We start from the raw sequence: 15,228 nt of genomic DNA, 5'->3' as shown, positions 1-15,228 counted from the left end.
GACGTCATCTGGACAGGAGCACTGTGCCGTCGTTATCGGAGAGAATTTCGAATTTCGATTTTGGTCAAATTGATGGGCTCCGATAGCTGTGCAATTGCAGCTGTTGCCGCCGTGCGATGATAACAGTAACTGATAACACGCAGAGCGAAGGAAAGAACATACACACTGCCGGAAAACCGACCACGGTAGTCGTGCACTTTACAAGAAACGAAGTCTCATAGGTTAAACTTTTGACGAACATTGGGAAAAATAAAAATGAAAGGTCTTCTAACATTTAAGAGGATCAAAAACCATCTGACCTTCAATTTCAATGCTTTTTGCAACGTATTATTCGGACAGATGCCTCCACCCGGTTAGTAGTATAACATTTTATTTTTAATTTCTATTCGCCAGCCGATTACAAATGTTTTTCGGTTTTCAGCGCTTTCTTTTGCAAACCCTGTCGAAACGCTTAAACCGTCTTCGCAACATCTAATTGACGTGCAACAGCTGTTCAAAAATTCTATTCTCTGGGCTGTACCCAAACACAGACGTACGATTGAGAAAAGGTTAGGCCGTAAATTTGGATATATTACTGAATTCTACAAAATGCTGATGCCTCGTACGGATCTATTCACATGTAACCACTGTGGTCATTATTATCAGAGACGTCACTTATGTCGTGAGTACTGATCAGATAAAATCACAATTTAGTTTTTATTCAACATTTTAACATTTTATCAAATTAAATCTTGGACAAAACTGTTCAATATTTAATTTTTTTTCCATACATGTAGTATCAGCCCAAACACTATAAAAAAAAGGTGTTAGCATTAAAACGTAGTATAAACCTGATGCAGGAGAGATCTTAAATATAATTATGTTTTTGAAACTGGTGTATACTAAGTTATAATTAAAAAAAATTAATGCATATTACATATTATGTTTAAGAAAAATGTATCTAAACTTTATCAAGTAGATTTTTTTCTTAGGATATTATAACTGCCTTGAATTATATTAAATTTTTATTGTTTAGCAAATTGTTATAAGCGAGTTAAGGATGAAACTACTGAGTTTCAAGAAGTTATCGAAAAAGAATTGGGATTAGACCCAATTGAACAAGAAGTTGTGGTTCTCTATAAAGGAGAAAAAACAAAAAAACCTGAAGAATTTTGGAAAGTAAGATTTTTATACGCTATTACTACTCTACCAACGAGTTTTTAATTTTTAAACTTTTATTTATATTTTCGTATTATAGGGTAAAAGAATTGTTGAATTAAAAAGAGAAAAACCAGTATGGTTTTGTAGAAACTTATTACAAAGAACCACAATTGGCAATTCAGATTGCAAAGATGTCAAACCATCCGAATTAGCTTAAGTCAGTTTTTCTTTATAGTATAAAAGTTTTTGAAAATTTTTTTATTTACATTTGTCTTGATCAATATATTTTTAGATCAAGTTGAATATTTAATACTTATTTAAATAAAAAAATAGTTATAAATTTAATGATTGCCATAAATTATTTTAATAATGTCCAGATAAACTATCTATAGTAGTTTCAGGTTCTTCGTCTGGAAAATGACTCGTCACATGTTCAACTAGTTTATCAAACATGCTATCTTCATCAGCACCTACTATGTATAACTTACATAGAGGGCATATACTTTGGTTATCTGGTTTTGCCCGAATTCCACAAATACAAGATTGACTCGAATCTAATGTAGATGTTGTTAGTGTTTCTGCATCTCTATATTCTGTGTTTGGTTTTATAACTTTAACTTCTAGATAGAAAAATATTTCAATAATTTGAATTAATAAAAATGATTACAAGTGACTTAAATAAAAGAGGTAACCTTCTACAAGCAAATTAAATCTTGAAGTGATACTAAGAATTAAATCATTTTGATCAGCTAGTAAATGTTTAGCCAATGTTAATTTTTCTTTGTATGTATTAAGTTCTGATAATAACATTGGCCAAGTTTCATCATCTGAACTGTACTGAAGACTTGCTACATCATCCTCTGTATCCTAATACATATTTTAAGCATAATTTAATAATCATATTAATAACACATTATTCTTAAAAGCTATAGTAGAATACTACATCAATTTGGTTGTATAGACTAAAAATATATAACATTTAATAATTTGTTAACATAGTAAAAAAAAAAATATTATAATATATAAAGTTATCAGTTTTCAACAATAATTTAGACAAATTTTATTTACTATTTACCAATAATTACTGAGTAAACAATGAGAATTAACAAAATGGTACTATTTCCTTTGTAAATTATAAACTAATCGGGCATGGATCTAAAAATTAAAAAAAGGGGAAGCTAAAGTGTAAAGTAAGTTACTGCCATAATTCATGCACATATCGATTTGGGCTATCTTGTCGTATGCGCTCTACCGTTTTCACCACTTTAATTATAATTAATTTAAGTAATTGTTATTTTTATTACACTTATTATTATCAACATTTTCCAAATCATCATCGACATAAGTTTCAGATGGTAAATCTCCAAGCCGAAGTTGTCCTTTATTATTCTTCCTTGATTCTCATAACAAACATTAGTCTACTTGGATAACTATTTTGGGTCCTCTTAATTTATTGCGATTTTCAAATATTCTGACAGATAAATCACGACACAAGTTCATCTAGTAACACATTGTAAGAACTGATCTACCAGTCATAATTGTGGACTGCTTTAAATAATAACCAATAATAAACTTATTCTAGTTGTGCTCCAATGCTTAATACACTATTATTACACCCATTTTTATCAATGTGTGTCCAAAAACTATCGTTCTTTCTAAATATATAAATAAATAAATATATAGGTAATTAATATTATACATAAAAAAATATAAAAAAAAAAAATAATAAAAATAAAACATAATACCTTACCTTATACTTTGATTGGTTTGACACCCTTTCCTTTAACACATCAACAATTTTCTTTCTTTTCCACATTCTTTTTTTATGTAATACTTAATTTCACTACTACATTTAACGCACAAAATATTTTCTACATTTACTAAAAGATTTTTAGAAATTAAAAAATTAGTAGCTGATTCTTCGTTTTGAATTATATTGTAAAATTCTTTTGTAAAATTTTTAAATGTGACGTGAAAATAAAAAACCATGTGTAAACCCAAGAACTGTCGACCAATGACTAAATACACAGTCAAAAATTTATATCATGCAGTAAAAGAGAGTGCTAATCTTTATTAGCATTAAGTCACAATAGTAAAGATATAAATTGGATAGTAGAGCGTGACAAGATAGCTTCGATTTGTAAGAAGTTTTTCTTACATCTAATTTTTTAAATATTTTTTGTACCTACATTCCATATGGTTCTACCTATTGTTTAAGGGGGGAAGGGGGCTTTAGCCCTCGTCTTATATCTATGCTTGGAAGTAATTATTCAGGTTTTATTGATATTGTTATAAAATACAATCAAAATTATTAATTTAATTATAATGAAATATAAAAAAAAAATATGTAATTATTTTCTGAAAAACTTGTAATAAATAAATCCTTATAGAATACTGTATATCTATACATATTTTAAATTATGATTTCAAAATAAATAAAATAGAAATAATAAAAAAACATACCATGATACTATTAGAATTCATCTTCAGATCAATATCTAAAAAAAAATAATTATTTAGTTTTGACCATTTAATATAAATACAATTTTACACATACCATTGTACTTCAAATAATTGTCAATGATTGCCAAAGAATTCTTTGGCTTGATTTTATCATTAGAATAAACTGCTGGACAATCTAATGCTGACAATTTTGTCCACAAAGTACGATTTTCATTAGTTACTATACGTAAATATTCAACCAATTGTTCCTTTTTACAAGATAACTCTTTGATATTAATTTGTACAGATTGGTTATTAACTGTTTGACATGTACAATGCGTTTTAATAGTTAAATTTTCTTTTTCAACAATATCTAATCGAGATTGTAGTCTTTCACATCGTTCGGACATTGCTTGGAGAGCTACACGCCATGCAGCTACAGATCCAACATCGTCTGCCATCTTACAAATTACCAGTATTGTAGATGTAAAATTAAAATATAATTAACACAATATTTAAAATCCTTATGCTATATAACAATTAAGGAATAAATTATTTTCAATTATAAAATTATAGTTTAGAAAAATATAAAAAGGAACAAAAATAAATAAATAAATATAAATTTTTTTAAAATAATATAAAGCAATTTATTTTGAAATCATATTTGTTGAATGCAGCTTATCTCTTATCAGTTTTATTAATTTTAACAATATTAATGATTTTAAACATTTCTTATCAAAAAATATAATAACAATGTGACCAACAGTTAGTTCATTCGTTTATTGTATGTATATCATGGCTTATAAGCTCCAGAGGACCAAATTATATTTAAAAATAATACTGAAATCGAGTATTGGTCCTTAGTTTGTTGCACTTATAAACATAGGCGTGCTCACGGAGGGGGGGGCTGCGGACTCTGGCTTTTTCTTTAATAAATGTATATCTAAACTATACAAGATAGCGAACATTTTTACATTTTACATGAATAAAGTAAAGCCAATTTTAATCTCATAGTATAGAATTGATATCTGTGAATAAATGTAATAAAGTTATTAGCCATTAATCAGACTAATCAGAACTTGCATATAATATAAAAATTGAAGATGTAATTGATAAATTCAAAAACCTTACTCCCGTGGACAGAAGGATGGAGTTGTAAATAGTATATTAATATTTAAATAAGGATTTCTTAGATACAAGTTGTGTACGTTTAAATAGTATTTTTTTTTATACTTCCATATTGAATTAAATAAATAATTTATAAAATTTAAAATATTTAACTATACTAGTAGTCTTTAGTACAAGACTCTTTGGTTCACTTTTTTTAAGGGACCCCTGTGGACAAAGTCTGGACACGCCTATGCTTATAAAATTATTATTGGTTATTTGACCACAATTTCAAAAATAAAATCTAAATTAATCTAATTAATTAGTCTTAATTATTCGAATCAATTGATTTCGTCCAATAGTTGGTATATATATAAAATTTGTTAAAAAAATGTTCGTCATGAAAACTGTTAAAACTCTGAACAAAGATCTATATTATTAATATAAAAAGTTGTATTTAACAGCATTAGCGTCCATTTGGTGTAAGAAAGGGGAACATTCCCTCCCTGGCTTTCCGTATCAATTTACATTTATACATCAAATATTATAATTAATAATTTATGTTAAATACTTATTAAATTTATTTTGTTAGCTAATATTATCTCTCGTGGACCAAACTTTACCATGGCAGAACGATTTCTGGGAATCATAGATACTAAGTATAAACCTATCGATAACCATCGCCGAGAGGTACCAATCACATGTGTCCCTCCCCTGGATATTTGATGATGTACGCCCTTGTTTAACAGCTATGTAATTCTTGCGTAAATTATTTAACTCTGGCATAAGACTATTTGTAATTGATTGCCTATACTTAACGCTCAGTCCACAGTTTTCTAGGTATGCCCTTGAGGCCCTCGACGGCATTTTGTCCGTCTTTTAGGTCTAAATCAACTACCTTAAATTGTAATCAATGAAATAAAATAAATATTATAAATGAAAACAAATTACAAGTGAAGTTTATGGTAAACAGATACAAAAAACTAATACGCATGTTTTCAATCATTTTCAATATAATGTATACAATATATACAATATATAAACTTTCAAATCTACTCTTCAATCTTATTATCTTGTAAGTTCGACAAAAAATCGAGATCTGCAGTCATGGCTGTGTAGAAAATATTGAAAGATTAGATATTCTTTATACTGGTATAAGGAAGTTAAAGAATATAACAAATATAATTAAACTGTATGTTTAAATTTATTTTTTGCATTATTTTTGTCGAATTCAATAAAATACTTATTACTGTCGATTATCCTAAATACTGCTGATCGATAAGATCCAAAGTTCTCTTCTCTAAGTTTCTGACATCCCCAATATGTCCTAAATATGATCATTGGGATTGGCTCGATTTTAATTTCTTCCAGTGCTAACGATTTACAATACTCGAGTAAATAATGGCCCACAACATGTGTGTTAACTGCTGTCATCCAATTCTCGTTTGCGGAATAATTGTTACGTAGAAATTCTATGTAATATCGGGCCTATAAAAAAAAACAACAAATTAGTTTATAAACAAAACTCTAATTAATTACATAATTTTAATATTTACATTTGATTCTATAATGGATTTCGTATATGTGATCTTACAACAAAAGAAAATATGTAACGTAAAAACATCTTGTTTATTTTTTTTAAAGATTAAGGACGAAATTTATAATTGCCAACCCTTATGGAAACAACAAAGAAAGCCTAATTACGGAATTATGGAAGATAACAGATCAACAAAAGAAGTTAAGAAAATAATAGCTTTAGCAAAACAAGCATTCGAAAAAAAAGAGATAAAAGATGTAGAGAATCAACTTAACCACAAAGCAAATCATTAAGGTATTTACTACTTAGAACCCAAAGCAACTCAATAATCAATAAACGTATTTAATTAAAAAAGGTCAGCAATAGGTGAATAATTATTATGTAGATGAGGAATACCTAATTAAAACTCTGCCAACCGCGAATATCTACGTTGAACTAATTCTGCTTGACAAAGATCTGAGGTAGTATGCGGATCACAAATCACTTATATTATACATATTATTTTTTCCATCATATTTGTCCCTATAATAATAATCGCTCAAACGTCTTAACTGATTTGTTGTGTTCATCGTTTTATAACGGATGCGGTACATAACTTTGTTGGAACTAATTCACATGCGATTAATGATAGTACGCTGTTCATTCATAGATATAAATCGATAAGTGTGTTATTCTCAATTAGAAAAATGGCCTATCGATGGGAGGAAAAAATATATTATAATACATTATATACTATGTGTATAAAAGAAAAAATAAACCGTCACAAATCTACGTATTCACAAACTTCTTTACACTGTACTGCGGGTACACATATATAATAAATAAAGTACTTACACATTTATTTATTAGTTATTACCTGAAGATCAAATATCGGAAACACAAAATTCATGTTGATGAAGCCAATAAAGCCCATTGAAGGATTATTCATATTCACGATATTTTTATGAAGAGATGTGATTAATTCGTCATTTATTAAGTTGATTCCACAACTTGGCTTTAAAAAAGGCAATGCAATTTTGAATCCTATTAAAACATTAAACAAAATAAATAGAATTTAAAGAAGACTTATCAATTTCAAATATTTTACTCTTTCAATTGTAGCAAGTTCACTACTTTATTTAATATTTACCTGTGCAGTAAATTATTGCATCCAAAGCAACAGAAGTTTTGTCTATAAAACAAACTGTTTTTTCTGTAAAATATTCAATGGCTGGTTTATGTGCAATATTATCTGGAAATTCTTTATCCAATAGTTTTGGATTATTATGACTAAAATAAACCTGTAAACGAATAAATATTTTAAAAATAAAATAACGTACTCCATTACAGTATGTTGATTGACGATTGATACAAATTATAAAAAAACAAATTTAATATATGGTCAAGTCCGTGTTGTTCTTGATCTTTATTATTTTTTTCTTTTTCGCAGTAGCGACTCATAGTAAATATTCTGTGGAGACTTTAATTATTTAACATAAACTCCAAACAACAATGAACAAAAAAAACCCTTTTATTGGAGAATTAATTATACTTAATACTTAATTTAATATTTAGTTAATATTTTTAACTTAATTTAATTGTAAATTTTTTTTATCTGCGAATTCGCAGATGACCTTGTACAGCGACTAACGACGGCGCGATGGCAAGGAAATGTCATGGACCCAGTTCCCGGGGGTCATTAAAACCACACACCGTTTTTAACCGTACATTTTACATCGTTCAATACCGCACATATTTATTCTATTGTTAAAAAGGGAAATTTGAAAGGTCAGTTGTTCAAAACCGCACACATTTGGTTAACAGTTCCTTTCTCTCTGCAGACTTTACGGGTACACTTCACGTTGCTGGTTTCCTATGAGTCCCACATAAAACCTTTTTTTTTTATCCTAGGACCTACTTGGGGTGATGTTACAAAGGAAATTGAGGGATATTTTCGTTTTTAACCGTCCGAGCGAGTGAGTGACCCCGCTTGGTTTCGAGGTGCACTCATGTTATTTTAGATAAATGTATATGTAATTGATATATGTATACATTTATGCGGTATTGAACGGTTTGATTTGGCGAAAATATGTGGGATTAAGATATAAAAGTGTGCGGTTTTAACGATGACCTGTTTTTGAAAGTATGCGGTTATGATCGACACCCCCAGTTTCAATAGCGTCTATAATACGCGGATTATTCTCCCCGGCCTCCTTCGTCCAACAGGCCAAATCATTAAATGTTACGACTGAACCTGTCGGACGTCAGTTTCACTGAAACGGCTACTGTCGTCGAAATTACTAAAATAGTGTTTCCATCAAAATAACTATTTATAGGTTTTACATTTTGTGGCCATAAATTTATATTAATAAATATAGAAAACATATTTTCAATAAAAATAAAAATATTTCTATACATTTTTAAATATTAATTATTTACAAGTAGCTGTTTTTTCCCCTGAAGAACCGCCCCTGCTTTTCGGTATTGTAAAGTAAGGACGAAAAACTCTAACTAAAAAACGATTTATGGAATTGTAAATATCATGCAAACTAGAACAATTAATTTTATTTTTACTCCCAATAAGGCCGTTGATTTAATAAAATACTTCCATAATTTATATATTTTATAGAACATTAAAAAAAAATTGTAAAAATAATGAATTATATATTAAAAGTACGAATATTTAGTATATATTTACATAACAAAAATTATAATAATATAAAATAAAAAAAAAATAAAAAATTTAATTAAAATTAAAAATTATTACATGCTAAATACTCGTAAATTAATAAACAAATAAAAAAGTTTATACATAAAAATAAATAAGTAAAATAAAAGCTTAGTTTGAAGTATTATTATATTTGTAAAGTACGACTGGTTTCGAATTAAAATTCATCATTAGGTATGTATATACAAAGTCAATAAAATTGTGAGTGAATATGAAAAACAAAATCACAATAATATTCTTGACTAAGCTTTTATTTTATTTATTTGTTTATTTATTTTTTCTTCTTCTTCTTCTACTTCTTCTTCTTCTTTTTCTTCTGGCCTGTTAATACGTAGCTTTGTGTTTATTTATTTACATAGTAATAATATTACCTACATTAGAATCGTATAGATAAAATCTTCAAAATGAAATATCTACATTAGTTGCTGATTATTATATACTTATATGTATTATATGCAAAATTTATTAAATGTAACATGTTATAAGTTGCAAAATAATTTACATTATTATCAACCTCCAAAAGTCATTTTAAAATGGACGTATTATTATAGGTTACTTTAAACTTTTGAAATAATACAACTTATCAGCAATAGCCTAAAGAATAAGCCTTGTAGACCCGGGTCTACCTATCATTCTTTTGTTTAAAAATAACTTTTTCAAACAATTTTTTTATTTTTAACATAAAATAAATCTTGGCTATGTATAATAGTCAAGTTCAGGCCTACCCGTCAAAAAGTCTTGCTACACAGCCATGTAATATTATATCTGCCGTTCCAGATATCTAGAAAAAACTTAAATGTTACACAAACCTACTTGTAGTAACATATTAAGATACATATTGCAGATCAGTTATAAATTCTCAATTATAAATATTTTGTTATAAATATGTATATCATATAAAACACTTAACTCAATCTATACACATAGCAGTGTGTTAGTTTAGTTTTAATTAATTTCGTTGTAAAATATCATACGGTATTATGTTATATCTTGTGTATATAATGTTTTAATAATTTACCTGATTAGCAACTTTTGCAACATCAACGGAAATATCAACACCTGACGGACCAGAACCAATTATTAGAACATTCATATTTTTAAAAGGTTCAGGCACCCTATAATCATGACTATGGATCTGTATACCAACAAATTCATTCATCCCTGGCTTATCATCTGGTATACGAGGTACAGCGTTGTGTCCATTGCACACCATAACTGCATCAAAATATTCGATGCGTGCTGTTTTTGTCATCAAGTCTTCAACTATCACTTGCCAAATGTTCGTTAATCTTTCCACTGAAGTTACCAAACTACAAAACTAAAGAAAATGAATGAATAACCACAACCAATTAAAACTCAATCACAATTAAACACACCCATTATGTAAGATTATGTATAATTTTATTATTAAAAACGATGGTACACTGTATAATAATTTGGCAACAAGACAAGCAATCATAATAAAAACAATAGACCGTAAAAAAATTTAATTTTTAATTTTAATAGAAATAATATTAAAAGGCGAGTAGTTAAATTGTTTTTAATCGTTATAGTGTATGTTAATCCGTCCAACGCAATACAATTTGTTGATATTAATTTTAATAATGATTACGTTTTAATTATTAATTATTTTTTTTAAATAAACCATCATTACAATATATTAGGATCAGTGGTGTACTTAGTCCTGCATTTTGAGGTGGGTTTTAATTTTTCAAACAATTTGAAGGTCCTGAACTACATAAGACATGTCATAAACTTTAATAGATTATTCATTTTTATTCTTCATTATTTTTAATATATTTATGAATAAAAAAAAAAAGGAAATAAAGGGTACTAGTTCCGTTCGTCACTTATTTTGACCACTTAGTCCACTTCAATTTTTTCTCGGAAATCAATACCTAAGCTAAAAAGTATCTAAAAAGTATTATTACTTTTATTTAAAAGTATCTCTACTATGTACAGGTATGTACTATTGATAATTTACATTATCTAATAATTGTTTTTTATTATTATACCTATAAGTATATACATTTTCTAATAATGTAAAAACAATATGAATTTAGCATTGAATAAATTATATAATAATGATCATTTAATCTACAGCAGGGTTTCCCAAACTGTGGTCCGCGGACCCTTAGGGGTCCGCACGTATACCGGAGGGAGTCCAAGAACGTAAATTTAAAATATACAAAGTATTATTATTGTTTTTTAATTTTTATTTGTACTAAGGGTCCGCGATTATTATCTCTAAGGGGTCCGGTAGAAAAAAGTTTGGGAAACGTTGATCTACAGTATATATTTACACTATAGTACTATATACATAGTCATGGTCAGTTTTAGTTATTTCAAGCCCAGTGCAATAGAATTATTTTGGCGCCTCTTCCTTTTATAAGACTTAAATATATTTGGGGAGCTGAAAAGCCCCACTTATAATTAAAAATTCCCAAAATAATTTTTCAAATGACCATATTTGCCACATATTTGTAAATCATAAAGAGAACATAATGATAATAATAATATATTTATAGTTTATAAAACTGTAATTGTACCTACAAACGCAGCCACTTACATGTTGATATAATAATAAATAATAATAATAATAATAAAATTAGTTTTTACTAAATCACATTGTGAAAATTATTATTCTTTATACCTAGGTATAGGAGATAATTTGCGTCGCCAACGTTTAATTAAATTAATTTCTAATTTTAACGTTTCTCACGTGCCGTTCTGATTTTGGCGCCCTGTGCCGTAGCACATCTATCATATCTTAAGTCGGCCCTGCATATATTATTAAAATCAATGCTTACTCTTATATGCTGAATGAGTTTAAAATGTTTAGTAAATTGTTCAATATATTCTTGAACTTGGAACGGAGTTAAAAATGACACATTGTCTAAACCTTTGTATGGAAAGTTTGGATAATTCATTAATTCTTTCGGTAAATTAGTCCTGAAAGCAGTACAAATAAGATATAACATTAAAAATACACTATATTTAAATAATTTATATAAAAAAATACATACATCAGACACTTATACATGCTCGTGTGAATTGGCAAGCCAAACTCATCGAGTCCGATTCGTTCATCATATACCCAAGTTCCACCTACTCGCTTTGTCCTCTCAAATACTACACATTCAAAACCATTCTCCAAACATCTCCTAGCTGAAGCCAAACCAGCAACTCCTGCTCCGATTATAGCAATCTTCATAATTATGCGTTAATCACGTGCACTATATTATCGTTGAACATAAACGTAGGTATTTATGATGAATATTGATTGTTATCTATGAAATACCTATAAAAATATATAAAAACATAATCTAAAAATCTATTCGATATTTGTACATAAATAATAATAGGTATAAGATAAAAAATAGGTACGTAGGTATACGTACAAAATATATTTTGTCAATAGGGACACACCCAGTACATTAGGTTTTGGAGAATCGGACCTGTATTAATATTATAATTTTCAAACATTTCAAGGAGATAATTATAGCAACATATGCCATGCTGTGCATACACACTAAATTAAATGTATACAGATCTAGTATTAACTTTTTTTTTATATATAGTTTATGATAATATTTCATACATAAGAAATAATAATATAATATAATATAATAATCAAGAGTTAAAATGTGTAATCGTTTTAATAATACAAACATTATTTCAATAAATTAAATTAAAATTATAATTATTTAGATTTATCATTAATTCATTATTATTGTATGGCTAATCGAATTAATTCAAGTTACTCATTAACCATTCAATTGTATACTCGCATATTAAATGCTAAAAAGTACTGAAAGATACCGGATACTTTTCGATTTATTCGCTTTAAATTTTACTATAATTCCATGGTCGTTTAGTATTAAGTATATTAATGTGAACCTTTGAATAGAATGAAGAGGGGATTAAAATAATACATTCTGGTTTATTTCTATAAAAATATTTATATTAATTATTATCGAGAGTTAAACGGTTAAAGGACAAAATATTCGGAAACAAGTAACGTCATAAAATTATAAACAAGAATATTGAGTAGATACAGCGAATAAAATAAACAATTTACACCGTTTTACTGAAGGAATCAAAATTAAAATAGAACACATTATAGAATCAGTATCATATAATTAATTAATTTATAACATATTTAGTAAATATTGTAATATATGAAAAATGTATAATTTTTTTTTAAATTTACTTCAACTCATATTGATTTTTTTCGAAATATATAAATATTATAAACGATAAAATTGGATTTCAGCAACACGATTAATTTTGTATTTTTTACATAACTATGATCTGACTACATGCATGAAAGCCAAAGACTACCTATCGAATGTTTGCTATTTATTCAACGGCTTTTTAAAAAGTTACACTTTTGCCGGCCGTCTCGTATGAGTACGGTATGCTTCGTACGGTATTCCGCTTTATTCTCGAGGACGCACTGAGAGCACTGAGCAGCATGTCCCGTGTCCGTGATAATAGACGAGCGATTTATATTTCGAAAAAAGAAACGTCAGGTCCGAGTCTGAGCATAGTTATCATTGTCGTCAAATTGACGACATTTCTTCTGCATCCAGAAACGAGTATGTACCCAATAATGTCTACGATAACCGTATCCGTAATGTTTGCTTACCTTTTTTCCAACCGTTGTCCCGACGACCGATGGACGAATCCTGTGATTCGTAATTGTAAATTGCTCACCGATCGCGATAGTGCACTACTGTATTCTACGAGTTTTTCATAACGTGGGTGTACACTATACGTGATTAGTTTATTATAATTAATTGTAAACAAAACGCGCATAATTATTCATAATAATAATGGTTTTATTGCCACCGAACGGCGGCGGCGACGCCCCGAGATAATATTGTTATTATGTCGATTGATAACGTCTAAACACAACATTTCAAACAATTTTATCTATTACATTCTGTGCTTCAAACGCCGAATTGAACGTTTTCCTAGTCTCTAGCTAAATCAACTCGTTACGATATTATTGTGACTTGCGTCTCCTCCATTCACAATAACTATGTGACAATAAATTAGCTTACTGGTAAATAACTACAACACAGTTATTATTAAATTGTTTAAATCTATTAAATATTTTTTGTTGACAACGCTTTTTCCTGTTATTTATTTGGAACAAATGACATGCAGGTACTTGTAACAATCCAAAACTAAAAAGAAAAAAATAAAGATAAAGGGAAAAAGGAGAGAATAGAGATTAGATATGGAAATAGGTAGTAAATTTGGATTGATCACCTTCCTCCTTGTTTAAGGGAGGGCTTTCGGAGTAATAAAGGTTGTAAGCATTGATTTATCGGCATACGCTGACTATAGGTGAATATTCAAAAATATTTTTCTTTAGTAGTTCTATACAAAAGACCGCGGCACTACATATATGTATTATATATTATACTTATTATATACCTAGTACTGAACTGCAACTAAATTATTAAATGTCAATTACATATTATACTTAGACATTTAATAATTTAACTACAGTTCAGTACTAGGTAAGAATATAGTATCTACATTTTACGTCTAACGCAATAATATTAAATGCCGATAAACGCTAATATTTTTTGAAGTAATTTGAAAATGTAGTACGGGTTAGATAAAAAAGTACGCGGGCGGATGTGGCTTACGGACCGCCAGTCGCGCATCCCCGCTTTATAGTAACTAGATATTTATGAACTCATCGTAATTCATTTGGTTAACGCACAATTTATCAATCATATATCAACTATCTGTGTGTACTTTTTCACACTGATCATAAACGATGCCACTTGCTTGCACAAAATGTGCAGGTAAAAAGTACAGGTATACCTGTACAGACAATGAGTACACACACGTTGGGATAAATCGTTCGAATCATCAGTCAATCTCATCTATCACCATAACATGTACACAAGATGATGCGCTTGCAGTGATTGCTTTAGTTTATACGAGTATTAATTGTAAAAAAAAAAAAGAAGAAAAAAATCGTAAAATATGATGTAATGACTGGTTGATGAAAAGGAATCGGTTTACACACATTAGCTTAATGCAAGTATTTATTATAGAACAATCAAAATAACTGAAAAAAACTGAACTCAAAACTGAATATTTGTGAGGCAAGCATACATTTCGGTATGTAAAACTGTACAGGCAGAAAATATAAAATTTCAATTAATTTTGGAAAACTGTACAGTTCTCAAAATATGAACAGTTGCACAAAAATAAGCCCATGTATATGCTACTTATAAATACATAAAAAAAAGCAAAAAAATATACT

At 28.4% G+C, this 15,228-nt stretch overlaps 3 protein-coding genes across 5 annotated transcripts; 1 reads left to right on the top strand and 2 right to left on the bottom strand.

Annotated features, from left to right (window-relative positions):
- The first annotated feature begins 154 nt into the window (after positions 1-154).
- Positions 155-1,423, top strand: LOC112682151 (39S ribosomal protein L32, mitochondrial). Its single transcript, XM_025552665.1, has 4 exons — positions 155-352; positions 422-661; positions 1,016-1,158; positions 1,238-1,423. Exons 1-4 carry the CDS (start codon positions 256-258, stop codon positions 1,355-1,357), a joined length of 600 nt encoding a protein of 199 aa, XP_025408450.1. The 5' UTR covers positions 155-255; the 3' UTR covers positions 1,358-1,423.
- Positions 1,424-1,480: 57 nt separating this feature from the next.
- Positions 1,481-4,169, bottom strand: LOC112682150. Its single transcript, XM_025552664.1, has 4 exons — positions 3,698-4,169; positions 3,604-3,638; positions 1,833-2,007; positions 1,481-1,760 (listed from the first exon to the last, which is right to left on the bottom strand). Exons 1-4 carry the CDS (start codon positions 4,041-4,043, stop codon positions 1,504-1,506), a joined length of 813 nt encoding a protein of 270 aa, XP_025408449.1. The 5' UTR covers positions 4,044-4,169; the 3' UTR covers positions 1,481-1,503.
- A 1,702-nt stretch (positions 4,170-5,871) lies between these two features.
- LOC112682117 (senecionine N-oxygenase-like) lies at positions 5,872-13,835 on the bottom strand. 3 transcript variants are annotated; one of them, XM_025552615.1, is made up of 8 exons: positions 13,585-13,835; positions 11,960-12,234; positions 11,744-11,885; positions 10,077-10,251; positions 9,952-9,992; positions 7,356-7,506; positions 7,083-7,249; positions 5,872-6,177 (listed from the first exon to the last, which is right to left on the bottom strand). In XM_025552615.1, exons 2-8 carry the CDS (start codon positions 12,145-12,147, stop codon positions 5,875-5,877), a joined length of 1,167 nt encoding a protein of 388 aa, XP_025408400.1. In that variant the 5' UTR covers positions 12,148-12,234; positions 13,585-13,835; the 3' UTR covers positions 5,872-5,874. The 3 variants fall into 3 exon arrangements, with proteins under 3 accessions (XP_025408400.1, XP_025408398.1, XP_025408399.1); XM_025552613.1 differs by having other exon boundaries at positions 9,952-10,251; XM_025552614.1 differs by having other exon boundaries at positions 9,952-10,251; positions 11,960-12,169.
- Positions 13,836-15,228: the final 1,393 nt, after the last annotated feature.

This window comes from Sipha flava, unplaced genomic scaffold, assembly GCF_003268045.1.
Source record: "Sipha flava isolate LNK unplaced genomic scaffold, YSA_version1 1_pilon_pilon, whole genome shotgun sequence".
NCBI classification, from domain to species: Eukaryota; Metazoa; Arthropoda; class Insecta; order Hemiptera; family Aphididae; genus Sipha; species Sipha flava.
This window is presented reverse-complemented; position numbering and strand designations above follow the sequence as displayed.